Source organism: Sphaerodactylus townsendi, linkage group LG09 (genome assembly GCF_021028975.2).
Source record: "Sphaerodactylus townsendi isolate TG3544 linkage group LG09, MPM_Stown_v2.3, whole genome shotgun sequence".
NCBI classification, from domain to species: domain Eukaryota; kingdom Metazoa; phylum Chordata; class Lepidosauria; order Squamata; family Sphaerodactylidae; genus Sphaerodactylus; species Sphaerodactylus townsendi.
The window spans coordinates 9,924,804-9,940,500 of record NC_059433.1 but is presented as its reverse complement, the minus strand read 5'-3'; the positions used below and the strand labels follow the sequence as shown (position 1 = coordinate 9,940,500).

At 45.1% G+C, this 15,697-nt stretch overlaps 1 protein-coding gene across 3 annotated transcripts in view; it reads left to right on the top strand.

Annotated features, from left to right (window-relative positions):
- The window catches only part of LOC125438895 (cadherin-9-like), a 226,358-nt gene that overhangs the window by 102,728 nt on the left and 107,933 nt on the right, over positions 1–15,697 (top strand). For all 3 annotated transcript variants that reach the window (XM_048507565.1, XM_048507567.1, XM_048507566.1), the window contains exon 3: positions 2,238–2,532. In XM_048507565.1, coding sequence (XP_048363522.1) covers positions 2,238–2,532 — 295 coding nt within the window. The remainder of the gene's footprint in view (positions 1–2,237; positions 2,533–15,697) is intronic.

Genomic DNA, 15,697 nt, shown 5'->3' with positions numbered 1-15,697 from the left:
TTATACACAGCAAACAAGATCAATATGCTGGATTTTGTATTACATCACACGTCGGACACTTCCCAAGCATCTAGGATTGTGTGATGTATCGACGAATAATGCGTGCAGAGCCGAGTAGGGTGGCCTTTTGCAGCTGACATATGGTGATTTTGTCAGCGCCAATTGTTTTTAAGTGCCGTTCAAGATCTTTAGGCACTGCACCCAGTGTGCCGATCACCACTGGGACCACCTGTACTGGTTTGTGCCAGAGTCTTTGTAGTTCAATCCTTAAATCCTCGTATCGTGTAAGTTTTTCCAGTTGCTTCTCATCAATCCTGCTGTCACCAGGAATTGCAACATCAACTATCCACACTTTCTTTTTTCCCACAATCGTGAGGTCAGGAGTATTGTGTTCCAAAACTCTGTCAGTCTGAATTCGGAAGTCCCAGAGTAGTTTTACGTGTTCATTTTCAGTGACCTTTTCAGGTTTGTGATTCCACCAGTTCTTTGTCACAGGCAGATGGTAGTTGTGGCACAAGTTCCAGTGAATCATCTGAGCAACGGTATTATGCCTCTGCTTGTAGTCCGTCTGCGCGATCTTCTTCCAGCAGCTAAGTATGTGATCTATTGTTTCGTCTGCTTCCTTGCAGAGTCTGCACTTGGGATCTGTAGTTGACTTTTCAATTCTGGCTTTGATGGCGTTTGTTCGAATTGCTTGTTCTTGGGCTGCAAGAATCAAGCTCTCAGTCTCCTTTTTCAAAGTTCCATTTGTGAGCCACAACCAGGTTTTTTCCTTGTCAATTTTGTCCTCAATTTTTTCTAGGAACTGTCCATGGAGAGCCTTCTTTTGCCAGTTTTCTCTTCTGCTTTGCAGTGTATTTTTACGGTATTCACTCTTTGTCTTTTGCACTTTGAGCAGTTTTCTGCTGTTGACTTCCATCAATGTTGGTTATTATTATTATTATTATTATTATTATTATTATTATTATTATTATTATTATTATTATTATTATTATTATTATTATTATTATTATTATTATTATTATTATTTCAGGTATTATTATTTCGATTTTGGTATACCGCCCTATCCCCAGAGGGCTCTGGGCGGTGTACAACATAGTCATTTTAAAATACAAGTAACAAGAGGGGCAAGAAAACCCCATAGACTTTAAAATACTAATTTAAAACAGCAGTTAACACATAAAAACAGTGTCCTGCAAAAACCTTACTTAAAAATCCCCCTAACAAGGAGGAGGGGGGCACGGGGGGGGGGTCCCAGAGATGTGAAGGGACCCTCAGACAGGAGAACAGAGGGGGGCATTATTCAGCGACTGGTCTCACCAAAGGCCCAGTGGAACAACTCAGTCTTACAGGCTGAGAGATTCAAGCCAAAGGATCTCCATCTTTGATGGATTAAGTTTTAACCTGCTCTGCTGCAACCAACCAGCGACCTCCTCCCAACAATGCTGTAGAGCCGCAGGGGCGATGACTGCTCCCCCATCCATCAACAGAATGAGCTGAGTGTCATCCGCATACTGATGATAGATCATCCCAAAGCTCCATACCAACTGAGCAAGGGGTCACATATAAATGTTGAATAACAGTGGGGATAACAATGCCCCCTTGCTGCTGCTGCTGCTGCTGCTGCTGCTGCTGCTGCTGCTGCTGCTGCTGCTGCTCCTCCTCCTCCTCCTCCTCCTCCTCCTCCTCCTCCTCCTCCTCTTCTTCTTCTTCTTCTTCTTCTTCTTCTTCTTCTTCTTCTTCTTCTTCTTCTTCTTCTTCTTCTTCTTCTTCTTCTTCTTCTTCTTCTTCTTCTTCTTCTTCTTCTTCTTCTTCTTCTTCTTCTTCTTCTTCTTCTTCTTCTTCTCTTTCTCCTCCTCTTCCTCCTCCTCCTCCTCCTCCTCCTCTCACAAGTTGATAGACCAGCTGTCTTCAGGACAAAAATCCAAACTCTCTAGATTTGTGAAAAGCTGCTGAAAAGTTGATGTTGCCTTTGACACTGTATTCTTCATTTTAAATGCTACTACCTTATCTTTTGCATCATTGCATCCTTTATCAATTTGTTTAAAGTTACTTTGCATGTCTGACTAAAGTCTCCGATTTGTAATTTTCTCTCCAATAGTGATCCAGAAGATAACCAGCGGTGACCCCAATTATAGACAAGATTTGTCAAGACTTACTTGTACTTATTGCAGAAAGATTGGGTTGTTAATAACAATGCATATATTTATAGAGTTCTTTTTTTTCTCCCCCTGAAGCTGCACACAGACCAAGATAAAGGCGATGGAAATTTAAAATACATATTAACAGGAGATGGAGCTGGCAGTCTATTTGTTATAGACGAAAATACAGGAGATATTCATGCAGCGAAAAAGCTGGACAGAGAAGAAAAGTCCCTGTATATACTACGTGCCAAGGCTATAGACAGAAGGACTGGAAGACAAGTGGAGCCAGAATCGGAATTTATTATTAAAATCCATGATATCAATGACAATGAACCTAAATTTACCAAGGACATTTATGCCGCCAGCGTCCCTGAAAAGTCACGGGTTGGTAAGTATAATTTATTATTACATAAAATATAGAAGGGCAGTCGTAACCTTCATACCATCTTTTTTAAAGCAATTTCTCAACAAAGGTTATTCTCCATATTTAAGTAACAATAAAAGCTACCCTAAATATCAGTTCACCTGCTCCCATTATGCGAAACAACATCTTTTACGGGCAAATGTGTTCCACAGCCATTTGCCTGTTTCCACCCCATTGGTTTCCATATGGCTTGCGCAAAACCGATCGTAGTCAAATGGAAAGACTTCATATTCTGTGTGGTCTTAACGGTTATTTGTCAATCAGCACTGGAATTCTGAAAACAATGTTGAACAGGCTGATGCTAGAGTATACAATGAAATGGTTAGTGGTGGCAATTTGATTGACATTTCTGTGCCTTTTACATCCATCCAAAGTGTTTGAACTGCAAATGTTTGGGGGGGGGGTCCCTGCCTCTAGCAAAAAGGCTTTGGCATGTCCTAATGTCAAAACCTTAGACATTTGCTTTATGCAACTCTAGGTACAGGTAGTGATGTTTCCTTTCTGTTGACCAATAAGGATTAGTATCCAGAAGAATGAAAAAAAAGTCTGTTGAGCACACATAGCAGCCTGTGTTCAGAAAACAACACTCACTGCAAATGCAGCTTTCCTAAATATTCTAGCAATGGTGCATGCAGGGAGTTTGCCAATGGCTTAAACGGGCTTGTGTCTCCTACTCAGACCTTGTTTTTTGCCAGTCCTCACTTCCCCCTTCCATTCCATTACTTCTTTTCCTCCATCGTGTAATATTTATTTATTTATTTATTTATTTATTTATTTATTTATTTATTTATTTATTTATTTATTTATTTATTTATTTATTTATTTATTTATTTATTTATTTATTTATTTATTTATTGGTTGAACTTATATACCGCCCTCCCCCGGAGGGCTCAGTGCGGTGAACAACAAAACAAAATAGAGCACATAACCAAAAACTAAAATCCAGTAAATATTAATTAAATTGGCTCTATATAAATAAAATACCCCACCCCATTAAAACGCAGCATACTAAATTCAACATAGTAGATGGCGCCTACTATGAATCCCCTAAAAACCAGAAGGAGGAGGGGGCGGCAGGATCCACTGATGTAACAGACATTGCAGATGTTACAGGGGGCCATCAGCGGCCAGCCTCCCCAAAGGCCCGGCGGAACAGCTCAGTCTTGCAGGCCCTGCAGAACTCGCTAAGATCCCGCAGGGCCCTGACAGCTGGAGGGAGAGCGTTCCACCAGGCCGGGGGCAGAGCTGTAAAGGTCCTGGCCCAGGTAGAGGCTAGCCGCATCATTGAGGGGCCAGGGATCACCAGTAAATTGGCCTCTGCCGAGCGCAGAGACCGATTCGGGACATATTACACTTACTTTGCATTAATTGGTGTTAGCTCTAACCAGGGTTGCCCAATTAATCACAGTTCCAAACCATGGTTTTCCGTGGGTTTCCAAACCAAAGTTGAAATCAGAGTCTTCAGAATGTGTCTCTTTGCAAATGGATCAGATGAACCATCTGCATTGTCCATGGTAGGTCCCTTCACATAGAAAGACCTTCCTCAGGTTCCAACCTTCTGGGAATCTGCCAATGGGAAACATTTTTATAAAGGGATAAGAAATGCAGTGTAATGGAACAGTCTAGGCAGGTGCTTTTACAAGGGAACAGGAATGCAATATTTTGTGTACTTCTCTTTGCTTTTATTGCACTGTCTTCTTTTTTTATAATTCTTCACAGTCGGTATAGCATATAATGGGCGAATTCCCACTTGAAAATTGCAAGCGGATCCAAACCTGTTCCTTGTGAATCCGTGTCCTCTTCATCGCAGTTTCTCCCTCCCCACCACAGCGAGCACACAGCAGACACTCCCGGGTGCAGGCATCGTTGCAATCCCCACAGCCATGTGATCACGCTTCATTGCCCTAATCTGATTGGTCGGTGTTCAGTTGGGCGGGACCTGTTAGCCACTTCAGAAACACTACCAATTTTTACCCATTAAAAAACCTGTGCGAACGCTGAAGTGCAACCACTATGAATACTTGTCATTTACTGTAAAGCAACTATTTTCTGAAAGTTTTACCGTTAAATCGGTGAACAGGCGATCCTTCACTTGTATTGCACATGCTCAGAAATGTGATCGTTCCATCAACCCAGAAGTAGACTGCACTGATTGGCTGCGCGAAATGCACGTCACGCTCTGGGGCGGAGAACAACTCCAGGTTCCAAACCTTGTTCCTCCCCTCGGAACAGCCGTAAACTGTGGTAACGGGGCCCAACCCACTTGCATCCAGGTTCTGCCGGGACACACATTAATGGGTAAAACGAGCGTCAGAAACGGTTGCTGCCACAGAAGTCATGGGGAGGACGTCGATGAAACCATGTTAGTAAGTGGCCCGAAACCATGCTAAGGAGGCAGTGGGAATTCGCCCAATGTGTCTTGCGTTAGACAGCGTTTGGTTTGGATTGTTTTCTAACTTCTCTGTAACTCATCCTGTTGCATTATCCTAGTGCATTTTGTTGTCTGATTCTTTTGGAGAATGTAACCCACCTTGAGTCAGACAGATGCAGTGAACAAAAACAAAACACGCAGATGAAACTCAACAGCAAGGCAAACACAGAATAGGTGGGGTGGTTTATAAGAGAGAAAAGAGAGCTGGGAGCGCAGGGTGGACAGAGCAACTGTTTGTATGCACCATGGTTAGACATTATTAACAGTAATTTTACACTGAGCTGACAGTCCATTAGAAAATTAACAAGTTTCATAAATATGCCTATTCCTGCCCATGATACACTCCTCTTACCCCAGAGTAAACTCTCAGCAGATTTGGCACATTTTGGAAGCGCAATACAGCATGGGGTAGTGGTTAAAAGCAGTGGACTATAATCTGGAGTTTGATTTATTTTATTAAGCTTGCCCCACCTTGAAGAAGAAGAGAAGAAGAGTTTGAATTTCTATCCCCCCTTTCTCTCCTGCAGGAGACTCAAAGGGGCTGACAATCTCCTTGCCCTTCCCCCCTCACAACAAACACCCTGTGAGGTAGGTGGGGCTGAGAGAGCTCCGAGAAGCTGTGACTAGCCCAAGGTCACCCAGCTGGCATGTGTGGGAGTGTACAGGCTAATCTGAATTCCCCAGATAAGCCTCCACAGCTCAGGCGGCGGAGCGGGGAATCAAACCCGGTTCCTCCAGATTAGATACACAAGCTCTTAACCTCCTATGCCACTGCTGCTCTCTTGGGTATAAGCCAGGCTCCAGATGGCTTACATTCAAATAAAACAGTACACAAAATCAGCATTAAAAGGAACCTGGCTCTGGTAGAGGCCAGCCTACTATCCTTGGAGCCAGGGACCACAAGTTCCCATCCAATACGGGGATATACGGCAATACGGGGATATACGGTTCCAAAGATATGAGGGTCCCACACTATGTAAGGCTCCTTATGAAGCCTGCTGGGTTTGCATAATCGAGGTTTATTCATGGTCCAAGGCCAGCACAAGATTAAAAAAAAGATAAAATACAAAATACAGCAGCTAAATAAAATAAATATTACAACTGTCACCAACAGGATTCACACTATTCTCTGATAAAAGAAAAATGTTTAAGCTCCTGAATAGTTTCAATGTAGAAATTTCGGAAGCAGTTGCCGTATTTTTAAGGTATGTTTTACAATGTACCAATGAGTGATTTTTTTAATGTATCTGGAAATGTTTACAAACAAAGACCTAATCTTACCTGCAATCAGTCCAACCTGCAATCAGTCCAACAACAGTCCAAAGCAGTGGTGCGACTGCGCTTGTTCAGTTCTGGTCGCCGCATCTCAAAAAGGATATCGAAGAGATAGAAAAAGTGCAGAGAAGGGCAACGAGGATGATTGAAGGATTGGAGTACCTTCCTTATGAGGAGAGGCTGCTGCGTTTGGGACTCTTTAGTTTGGAGAGGAGACGTTTGAGGGGGGATATGATTGAAGCCTATAAAATTATGCATGGGGTCGAAAATGTTGACAGAGAGAAATTTTTCTCTCTTTCTCACAATACTAGAACCAGGGGGCATCCATTGAAAATGCTGGGGGGAAGAATTAGGACTAATAAAAGGAAACACTTCTTCACGCAATGTGTGATTGGTGTTTGGAACATGCTGCCACAGGAGGTGGTGATGGCCACTAACCTGGATAGCTTTAAAAGGGGCTTGGACAGATTTATGGAGGAGAAGTAGATTTATGGCTACCAATCTTGATCCTCTTTGATCTGAGATTGCAAATGCCTTAACAGTCCAGGTGCTCGGGAGCAACAGCCACAGAAGGCCATTGCTTTCACATCTTGCTTGTGAGCTCCCAATGGTACCTGGTGGGCCACTGCGAGTAGCAGAGAGCTGGACTAGATGGACTCTGGTCTGATCCAGCTGGCTTGTTCTTATGTTCTTAACTTTAGCAACAGGTTAGCAAGAGAGAGTGAGAAGGAAGATGGAGCCTGAATAATTCACAGTCAGGTGTTTTCTCCTTGGGAGATCACATTGCATCTCAAGACCATGTACAACCCAGTCATCCCATCTCAAGATGACTATCAAAGAGCTGGAAAAGATAAACAGAAAAAAGGCCAATTTAAATCATGAAAAGGGTAGAACACATCCCCCCCCCCCCCACCCCGAGCTTAAAGGCTAATATATTTTGAACCTTCCTAGGGGGAAAAAGTGATTAAAAAGAACAGTGTAAGTTAATCAAGTGATGAATTAATGGAAGATTTTATGTTTGTCCTTTTCTCATATTATTCTGGGAGAGCCAGCATGGTACAGTGGTTAAAAGCAATGGAGTCTAATCTCGAAAACTGGGTTAGATTCCCTGCTCCTCCACACAAAACCTGCTGGGTGATCTTGGGCCAGTCACAGTTCTCTCAGAACTCTCTCAGCCCACGGGGAGGCAGGCAATGGTCAACCACCTCGTGCCTTGAAAACCCGACGGGGTCCCCAGCCACACACAGCTTGTACATCAGAGGCAAAGCGGCTGCCGTTGCTGTGCTACCTCCAAAAAGTCCCCCAAAGCCCTAAAGCATCAATTGGTAGGGTGAGAAACAACATGAGAGGGAGGAAGCATCATTTACCAGATATGTTTGTCTCCCTGCCACTTTTCAAAAGGAAGAACAGATGCCATTTGGAATATCCATGTAGAGGCACCCAAATGTAAACAAATCCGACGAGAAATTAAGCTTGACAGTTTCACCCTCCTCAACTGAACAAAATACAAGGCTGTTAAAATAAACAGGTTCAAACTTGTCCGCCTGACTGCCTTTCATAAAGCTTACTACATAATCCTTCACTTTTCACTATACAGAAGACACACTGTATATGTTCCAAAAGATCTAGTGGGGTCAAACCTAGGGAAACTGTTGTCAAGAGCTGTCAAATCACCTCCGTTGCCATTGAAAGGTTTTTCTTTACTAAGGGTGGCAGATTTATTCCGGCCGCTTTAAGGCTATTTAATGCCAAGGTGTCCCAACAACTTCTCTATCGGGTTTCCCTATGGATCAAGGCCTGGCATATATCCTTGGAGCGAATACAATCTAATTTTTATATAAGCTTTTCGGGGTCCCCCATTGCGTACCCTACGCTGCCCTCTGCCTTGAGGCAGGACTATACCTCTTGGAAACAAAAGCATGGTGGGCCACCTTTAAATTTTGGATTCGGTTTTGTTTCCTTAATAACCCTAATAGTCATATTTATTGCACCCTCCACGAACTTCAATCTTCTACCTGGTGGGCTCATATCAAATCAAAGATTTCCTCCCTGGGTCTTTCTTGGGACCAGCTCCTTATGCTTTCTCCTAGCGAGATACGACATTGTATCAAGGTACCGCTATTTGATCAGGAACACCAACATCTAGTTAGTAAAGCAAGGAGCTTGTTCTCTCCCCTCCATTTTAAAATCATGCCCGGGAAATGCAAGACAGCTGCATACTTAAACATCTTGCTTGACCCTAAGTTGAGGTGGCTATTGACCAGAGCGAGAACCAACACGTTTCCACTAACCTTTTCCCCAGAGAGATTTATGGTACCTTCACAGCAAAAGCATACCTGTGAATACTGTCAAACCTCTGAGGAGTCATTGGAGCACATTTTATTAGTCTGTCCAAAATTTAATGATTTTAGACCAAACCTGTTTTTGGGGGATCCCTTACTGGTCCATCCAAGCCTTTTAAATCTTAAATTGAACTATCTTTTGAATACAGAGAATCCCAAGCAACTGGACATAGTGGCCAAATTCTTGTTCACTATTATGGAATAATTTCCTGGGTTCCTCTTTTGCTCTGAAGTATGCACTTTATGAAACAGGAGTACCTGTTCTATCTCATTAAACTGTATTTGGATTACTTAGTTCTGCTATGTTTTAATGCCTAATAAAGGTCTTTGAACTTTGATATGTTCCAAAAAGCCTACAAGCTATATGCCTGAAGATTCTCCCAATCTCTTTGACCAGTGGCATTCATGAAGAAGTTCAGGAGGACCAGCTTCTGCCATTATGGCGCTATTTCAAGCACAACAAAACCCCCTCAGTGCTCAGTACAATAATAGCCCTCAGTACTAAAAAAGAATCTAGGACTCTGAAATGTTCAAACAACCAGTGACGCAATGAATGAGTCAGACCTTTAATGAGTCACCCCACCCTCAAATACCATCAGTATGCAGAATTGGAACAGGTGTCATCTGTCTGCACTCCTCTGCAGGAACCTGAATGGAGCATCTCGCTCAGCCCTGCCCTCCCTCAGATTGGTCTCATCTCGGGGGTTGTACTGTTGCCCTTCATGTGTCCTCACCACACCCTCTTGCTGCTCTTCCATCTGTGAAAGCAGTGGTTCAGCCCTAGCCTCGCTCTTGGGGGCATCGTGCTCCTCGATGTGCTTGTAGCACAACACATGCGGCCACGACTTGGGGGACATTCTTGGGCATCACCTGGAGCCTTGTCAGAAGGCAACATCACCTGGCCTTCAGTCTTCCAAATGCCCACTCCACCATATTTCTGGCCCAAGACAGTCTACTTTATTGGCATAGTGGCATCATGCAATAAAATATGTAACATCAAAATTGAAAAGGAGATAACTTGTGATCTCTTCACTTCATGATGATTAAAAAGACCTTTGCAACCATACAGTGATATAAGAACAACAGTGTCAGTAGAAATGACACACACCTTTCCTCGGAGAGATTACCATACTTGGCTAGGAGTGAATCATTAGTGGAGCTGCATAGACTGAGATCAGAAAATGAAGAGTTTGGATTTATACCCTGCCTTTCTCTCCTATAAGAAGACTCCAGGTAGCTTATAAACAGCTTTCCCTTCCTCTCTCCACAACAGACTCCTTGAGTATGAGAGAATGATGATTGGCCGAGCAGGCTTCACGTAGAGGGCAGGGAAACAAATCCAGTTCACCAGATAAGAGTCCTTTGCTCAGATGGAGGAGAGGGAATCAAACCTGGTTTGGTAGCTCAGGGTTCACCTGGCCTTAACCACTACACTATCCTGTCTCTCCTCTTCCTCCTTCTAAATCTATGAAGAAGAAGAAGAGGAGGAGGAGGAGGAGTTTGGATTTTTATCCCCCTTTCTGTCCAGTATAGAGACTCAAAAGAGCTTACAAACTCCTTTCCCTTCCTCTTTCCACACAGAAAACTTGTGAGATAGTTCCAAAGAACTGTGACTAGCCCAAGGTCACCCAGCAGGAATGCAGGAGTGGGGAAACAAAGATAAGAGTCTGCTGCTCTTAACCACTACACCACACTGGCTCTCATCGGTGATTTCCTCACTGGCGATTAATCCTGGGATAGTCACCCAAAATATCCAGGTTCCCTCGAGATCTCCTCATAGTCAAGCCATGGAACACAGATCAGTCCCATTTCTGGAGCTCCTCCCCCCACCCATCATAGGATTTTCCTGGACCTGCTTGTATACGCACCTTTTGGAAAAAAACACTCCAATGGGAGCTAATAGGAGATGGGGGCTACACATTTGAGGCTCCATAACTTTGGCCCCCATGAACCAAACATCACCAAACCTGGGTGGTATCATCAGGAGGGTCTCCTAAAGATACTCTGAAATGTTGGTGCTGTTAGCTTAACAATTGCACCCCTGACAGCAGGCACTTCCCAAATTTTCCAAAATTTAACATGATTTGGGGTGATTTGGGGTGATTTGAGGTGCTGTGTGGTTTCCGGGCTGTATGGCCGTGTCCTAGCAGCATTCTCTCCTGACGTTTCACCTGCATCTGTGGCTGGCATCTTCAGAGGATCTGATGGTAGGAATGGAAAGCAAGTGGAGTATATATACTGTGAGGTCAAAAGGTGAGGCCATCTGAATAGAGTAGCCTGGCATGTGAGTCACAGAGAAGTCTGTAGCATGCTATCTTCATTGTTACTCCCATGCTACAGACTTCTCTGTGACTCACATGCCAGGCTACTCTATTCAAATGGCCTCACCTTTTGACCTCACAGTATATATACTCCACTTGCTTTCCATCCCTACCATCAGATCCTCTGAAGATGCCAGCCACAGATGCAGGTGAAACGTCAGGAGAGAATGCTGCTGGAACATGGCCATACAGCCCGGAAACCACACAGCACCCCAAATCACATTATTTCAGCCTGCACACTTTTCTATGGCATGAGGGAAATTCATTTTATCCTCAGAACAGACAGCCCAGAAAGGACCACGGTCACAAGCCTCACAGATCCGAATCCGAAATTCTGTGAAGGGTAATCCCCACCCTTGAATGTCTCCTTCCCATCAATTAATAGATTATCATTTGCCCGGCTATTTTTCATTTTTATTTCCCGTTAACTGTGAACATCCAGAAAAGGAGAGCTGCCACAGCTGGCTGGTTCAAATTGCAGGTGACCTTTAAATCAACAGTAAAAGTATTTTTTTATCATGCTTGTACTTGGAAATTATTTGACAGATCCATTTTCCTTTCCCAGTTTTATGAGGGTACGTTTTCCCCTCCCTCGACGGCAGCGTTCTAATCTCTGGACAAAAAACATTAAGAGCTTCAAGTCCACAGCTCAGCAGTTTTTGCTCATACCTGATGCTGACATTGCAGTGTGGTACGACAAGACGTGCTCTGCACCGTTAGAGAGGCTGTCCTTCAATAAGATATTGTCAAGGTCCCTTCCCTTCACGTCTAATGTGGACATCCAGGACAATACGGGACAAAAAGAATGGAAACATCCAAGGAACTCTATTAAAAAGGATATTTAAAATGGGATGAAATGTCACGGGCACCACTCTTTTTCTGCAGGCGCATCTCCAGTTCTGATTTTTCATGTACCTAATAAGTACGATATGTTGTAGTTCCCGGATTAATAAATGTTTCCTTCAGGGAACAATTCCACACGAACTTCTGCACATTGATTAGGATTTCGAATCATGTTCTGAAGATGCGCAGGCAGCCCACAATCCGGCTCGAGAATAGAAACAGCATTGTTCTACCACTGTGCCTTACGGGTAGAAAAGACAGAAGAGATACTCAGTGGTAGGGTGTCTGCTTTGCATACAAGTTGGCATTTCAAGTTAAAAAGAGCAGGTAGTAGGTCAGTGGTGGTGAACCTATGGCACGGGTGCCAGAGGTGGCACTCAGAGCCCTCTCTGTGGGCACACACAAACAGAGTGCCCCCCCCACATCTAGGCTGGCCTGGGCCGCTGGGCTCGATTACTAGCATTAAACCTAAGACCTAGTTTTGGGGAAGCAGTGTGGGTAACCCTGTTAAGCGCTGTTAAACCCCATTGATTTTCATGTGAAGAACTAAAGCACGATCCTTTACCTGGGAGTAAGCTCGGTTGCTGGCAATGGGGCTTGCTTCTGAGTAAACCCTCCTAGGGTCATGATTCACCCGTTGGAAGAGTTGCACAGTTGCTTCGAAGCAAAGCCACCGACTACCACCAAGCTTACTCCCGAGTAATGCACGCCTCGGAGCCAACGGTTGTTTCTAAACTAAAACCTCAGTATTCTGGTTAAATTGCCGTATTGGCACTTTGCGATAAATAAGCGGGTTTTGGGTTGCAATTTGGGCACTCAGTCTCGAAAAGGTTTGCCATCACTGTAGTAGGTCATATGAAAGACTCCCATCTACGATTCCAGAATCCTCCTGGAGCTGGAAACATCGACTTTACTAGACCGAAGGCAGCTTCATACGTGATAGTAGTTTTAGCCATGTTGTCTTTCACCAAAGCTTGGCTGATATTGTCACGCCCAGTCGTATACTGGGCCTGACCATAATTCTCCTCCTGATGGGAGGTGGGTACAGTCGTCTGTATCTTCCACTCTTCACCCTCCTTCGAAAGCTGTCCCGGAATATCCACTGTATTGTTGATGTTAGATATCTGGGGTTATTTCCTGTATTGACTGGGATAAAGTAGCACAAGGTAAGAGTCAGGTTTCTCTGGGAAGGGGTGTGTGGCTTGGATTGGGGTAGCCAGTCATTGGCCTTTTCCACACGGCCCAAATATGATGCCTTAGGGACGGCAAAAATGCTGTCCCTAAGGCGCCGTTTGCACAGGCGGCGCTGCTGAAACGCAGCAGCGCCAACCTGGCTTCTCTCCACCTCCCCCAGGGTGGCGTCAGGCTGCCCCAAAAAACAGCATGTTCCCGCCGGCGTGGTGCGAACAGGCACCGCCGGGAACACGCTGTTTTCCCCGTTGTCCCCACCTCACCTCGTCGTCCTGCGTCGCTTTGCTGGACTGCTGAGACCCTCCCTCGCTGTCCTTCAACCCCTGGAGGTCGGAGGGCAGCGTGGGCAGGTCTTAGCAGTCCAGCAGGGCGACGCAGGACGACGAGGTGAGTCGGGGGGGGACAGGGAAGATGCGGCTCCGTGTGGAGCCGCCTCTTCCGCACCGGCCTTTGCGGGAGCCGCTCACACGCTCCCGTGCGAACGGCCCCCACCCCTCCACCGGCAGGATTCCTCCTGGTGCAGGGCCACCCTTTCCGCAGTGCGGAAAGGGCCATTGTTTTCGGTAGTTGAAGAGGAATTCTGGTGGATGGGTGTGTGTGTGTGTGTGTTCCAGTTCTGTCAATAACCGTCTGATGACTTATTTAACTTGAACTGCTGTTTCTGAATAGATAGTTTTGCCAAAATAGAAGTGATTTCCCTGAACAGTCCAGGGGTCTTGACAGGTACTCCTGATCTTATTCATGGATTAGCTTTCAATGAATTTGAGGATTCCTTAGAACACAGTGAGAAGTTTACGGTGTTAGCTAGCAGTCTGAGCAAGAAACCATTACATTATTTCTTTTCATCCGGAATGCATCAACATGTTAAAATTTGGTTCTTCCCTTCTGATTTCATTTTTAAAACCTGGCTTTGATCTGTTTCACATCTTCTCTGATATAAACTTATCTATGGCTGGTTCTGGTGAGTTTTCTGGGCTTATCTATGGATGATTTTGCACTTTCAATTCTCTGTGGCTTAGCTGGGGAGCGTAGCTGCTGCGGGGTTTCTCACCCTGAAACACCGCAAGCTCTTCTGTAGTCTCTTTCACGCATGGACAGGCAGCCTCTGTTTCCTGCATTCGGATTGGCTGAATCTCGCCCCATTCCCCCCACTCACTTTCACTATAGTTTTACATGACTCTGGACATAAATCAGGCACTGAGAATCGGCACTCTCCCCCCCCATCTAAAATCTTTGCGTGTGCGACGGGATCACCGTCCTCCACCTCCCCTCTGTCTCAAATGTACATCTAAATTCCTTGTGTGTGAGAGAGAATAGCTGCTCTTGCATTCGTGGCGCCGGCGCACGTTGGTTTTCTGCCCAAGGTTTCTCCCTTCTTTATTAAAAAACAGGTTTCTCCCTCCACCAGAGGCGTTGCTAGGCAAAGCTGCGCCCAGGGCGGCTGAGTTTTCTGCCCCCCCCCCCGGTGCGCCACCACATACCATAACTAGCAGTTATGACGGTGCTTTTGGGTGGCCATGGTGCAGGGATCCATGGGGGGGGGGTTGAGAAAACGTGGAGACCACCATCCCCCATCTGCCCCATGGAGCGGGGCAGAGGGAGTTTTCCCTGCTCGGGGCAGCAGCTCCCACGGCACGAGAGCAGGCCACCGCTGCCATTCCCCCTCTACCCCATGGAGCAGGCAGCCGAGCCTCCTTCTCCATAGGGGAGAGGGGGTCCTTGATGCTGCCCGCTCCTGCAGCAGGAGAGAGGGAACTTCTGAGCATGAGAGGGGCGCTGTGTGCAGCCTCTAAACTCGGCACTATGGGCTTCCTCTTCTTTTTAAGCCGAGAAAGGGACTGTCGAAGGCTTTCACAGCCAGATTCAACTGGTTCTGGTGGGTTTTCCGGGCTGTGTGGCCGTGGTCTGGTAGATTTTGTTCCTAACGTTTCACCTGCATCTGTGGCTGGCATCTTCAGAGGATCTGGTGGTAGTGAAGCAAGTGGAGTATATATACCTGTGAAATACCCAGGGTGGGAGAAAGAACAATTTGCATTTGCTAAAAGTGTTAAAGGTGCAGTTTGCAGGTATAATTTGCATGTGTTAAGTGGAATCTCCCCATTTTATCATTGTATGTAACACTGAAGTTGTATAATCAAGTAGCACGGGCGTTTGCATAGCAGTTCGCCTGTGCATTTAGGTATTCATTTACAATCTATTTTATTGCTTCCTGGAGGGAGACATCCTGAGTCTGGGTGGTGTTGATTCACATTGCCTTATTTATATTTATTTATTTATTGTTTAGTTTTATATACCACCCTATCCCCGAAGGGCTCTGGGTGGTGTACAACAAAATTAAATCATAATACAACTAAACACAATCAAAACTAAACAATTAAATTCCAATACAAATAAATTATTAAATCCCCTTTAAAAACAGCGGTTAGTACAAAATTTAAAATCGAAGTCGAGGCGCCCAGCAAAACCCATTTTTAAAGCCCCCCCTAAATGGGAAGACTGCTGGCTCCATCAATAAAAAGATGTAAACAGAGGTGAGAACAGAAGGGGGCACCATTCAACGGCTGGTTACTCCAAAGGCCCAGTGGAACAACTCAGTCTTACAGGCCCTGTGGAATTCACCGAAGTCCCACAGGGCTTGGACAGCTGGAGGGAGAGTGTTCCACCAGGCCGGGGCCAGGGCCTTGATTCTAGTGTTTTTAAATGTGCTCGCACAACAAGGGAAGACA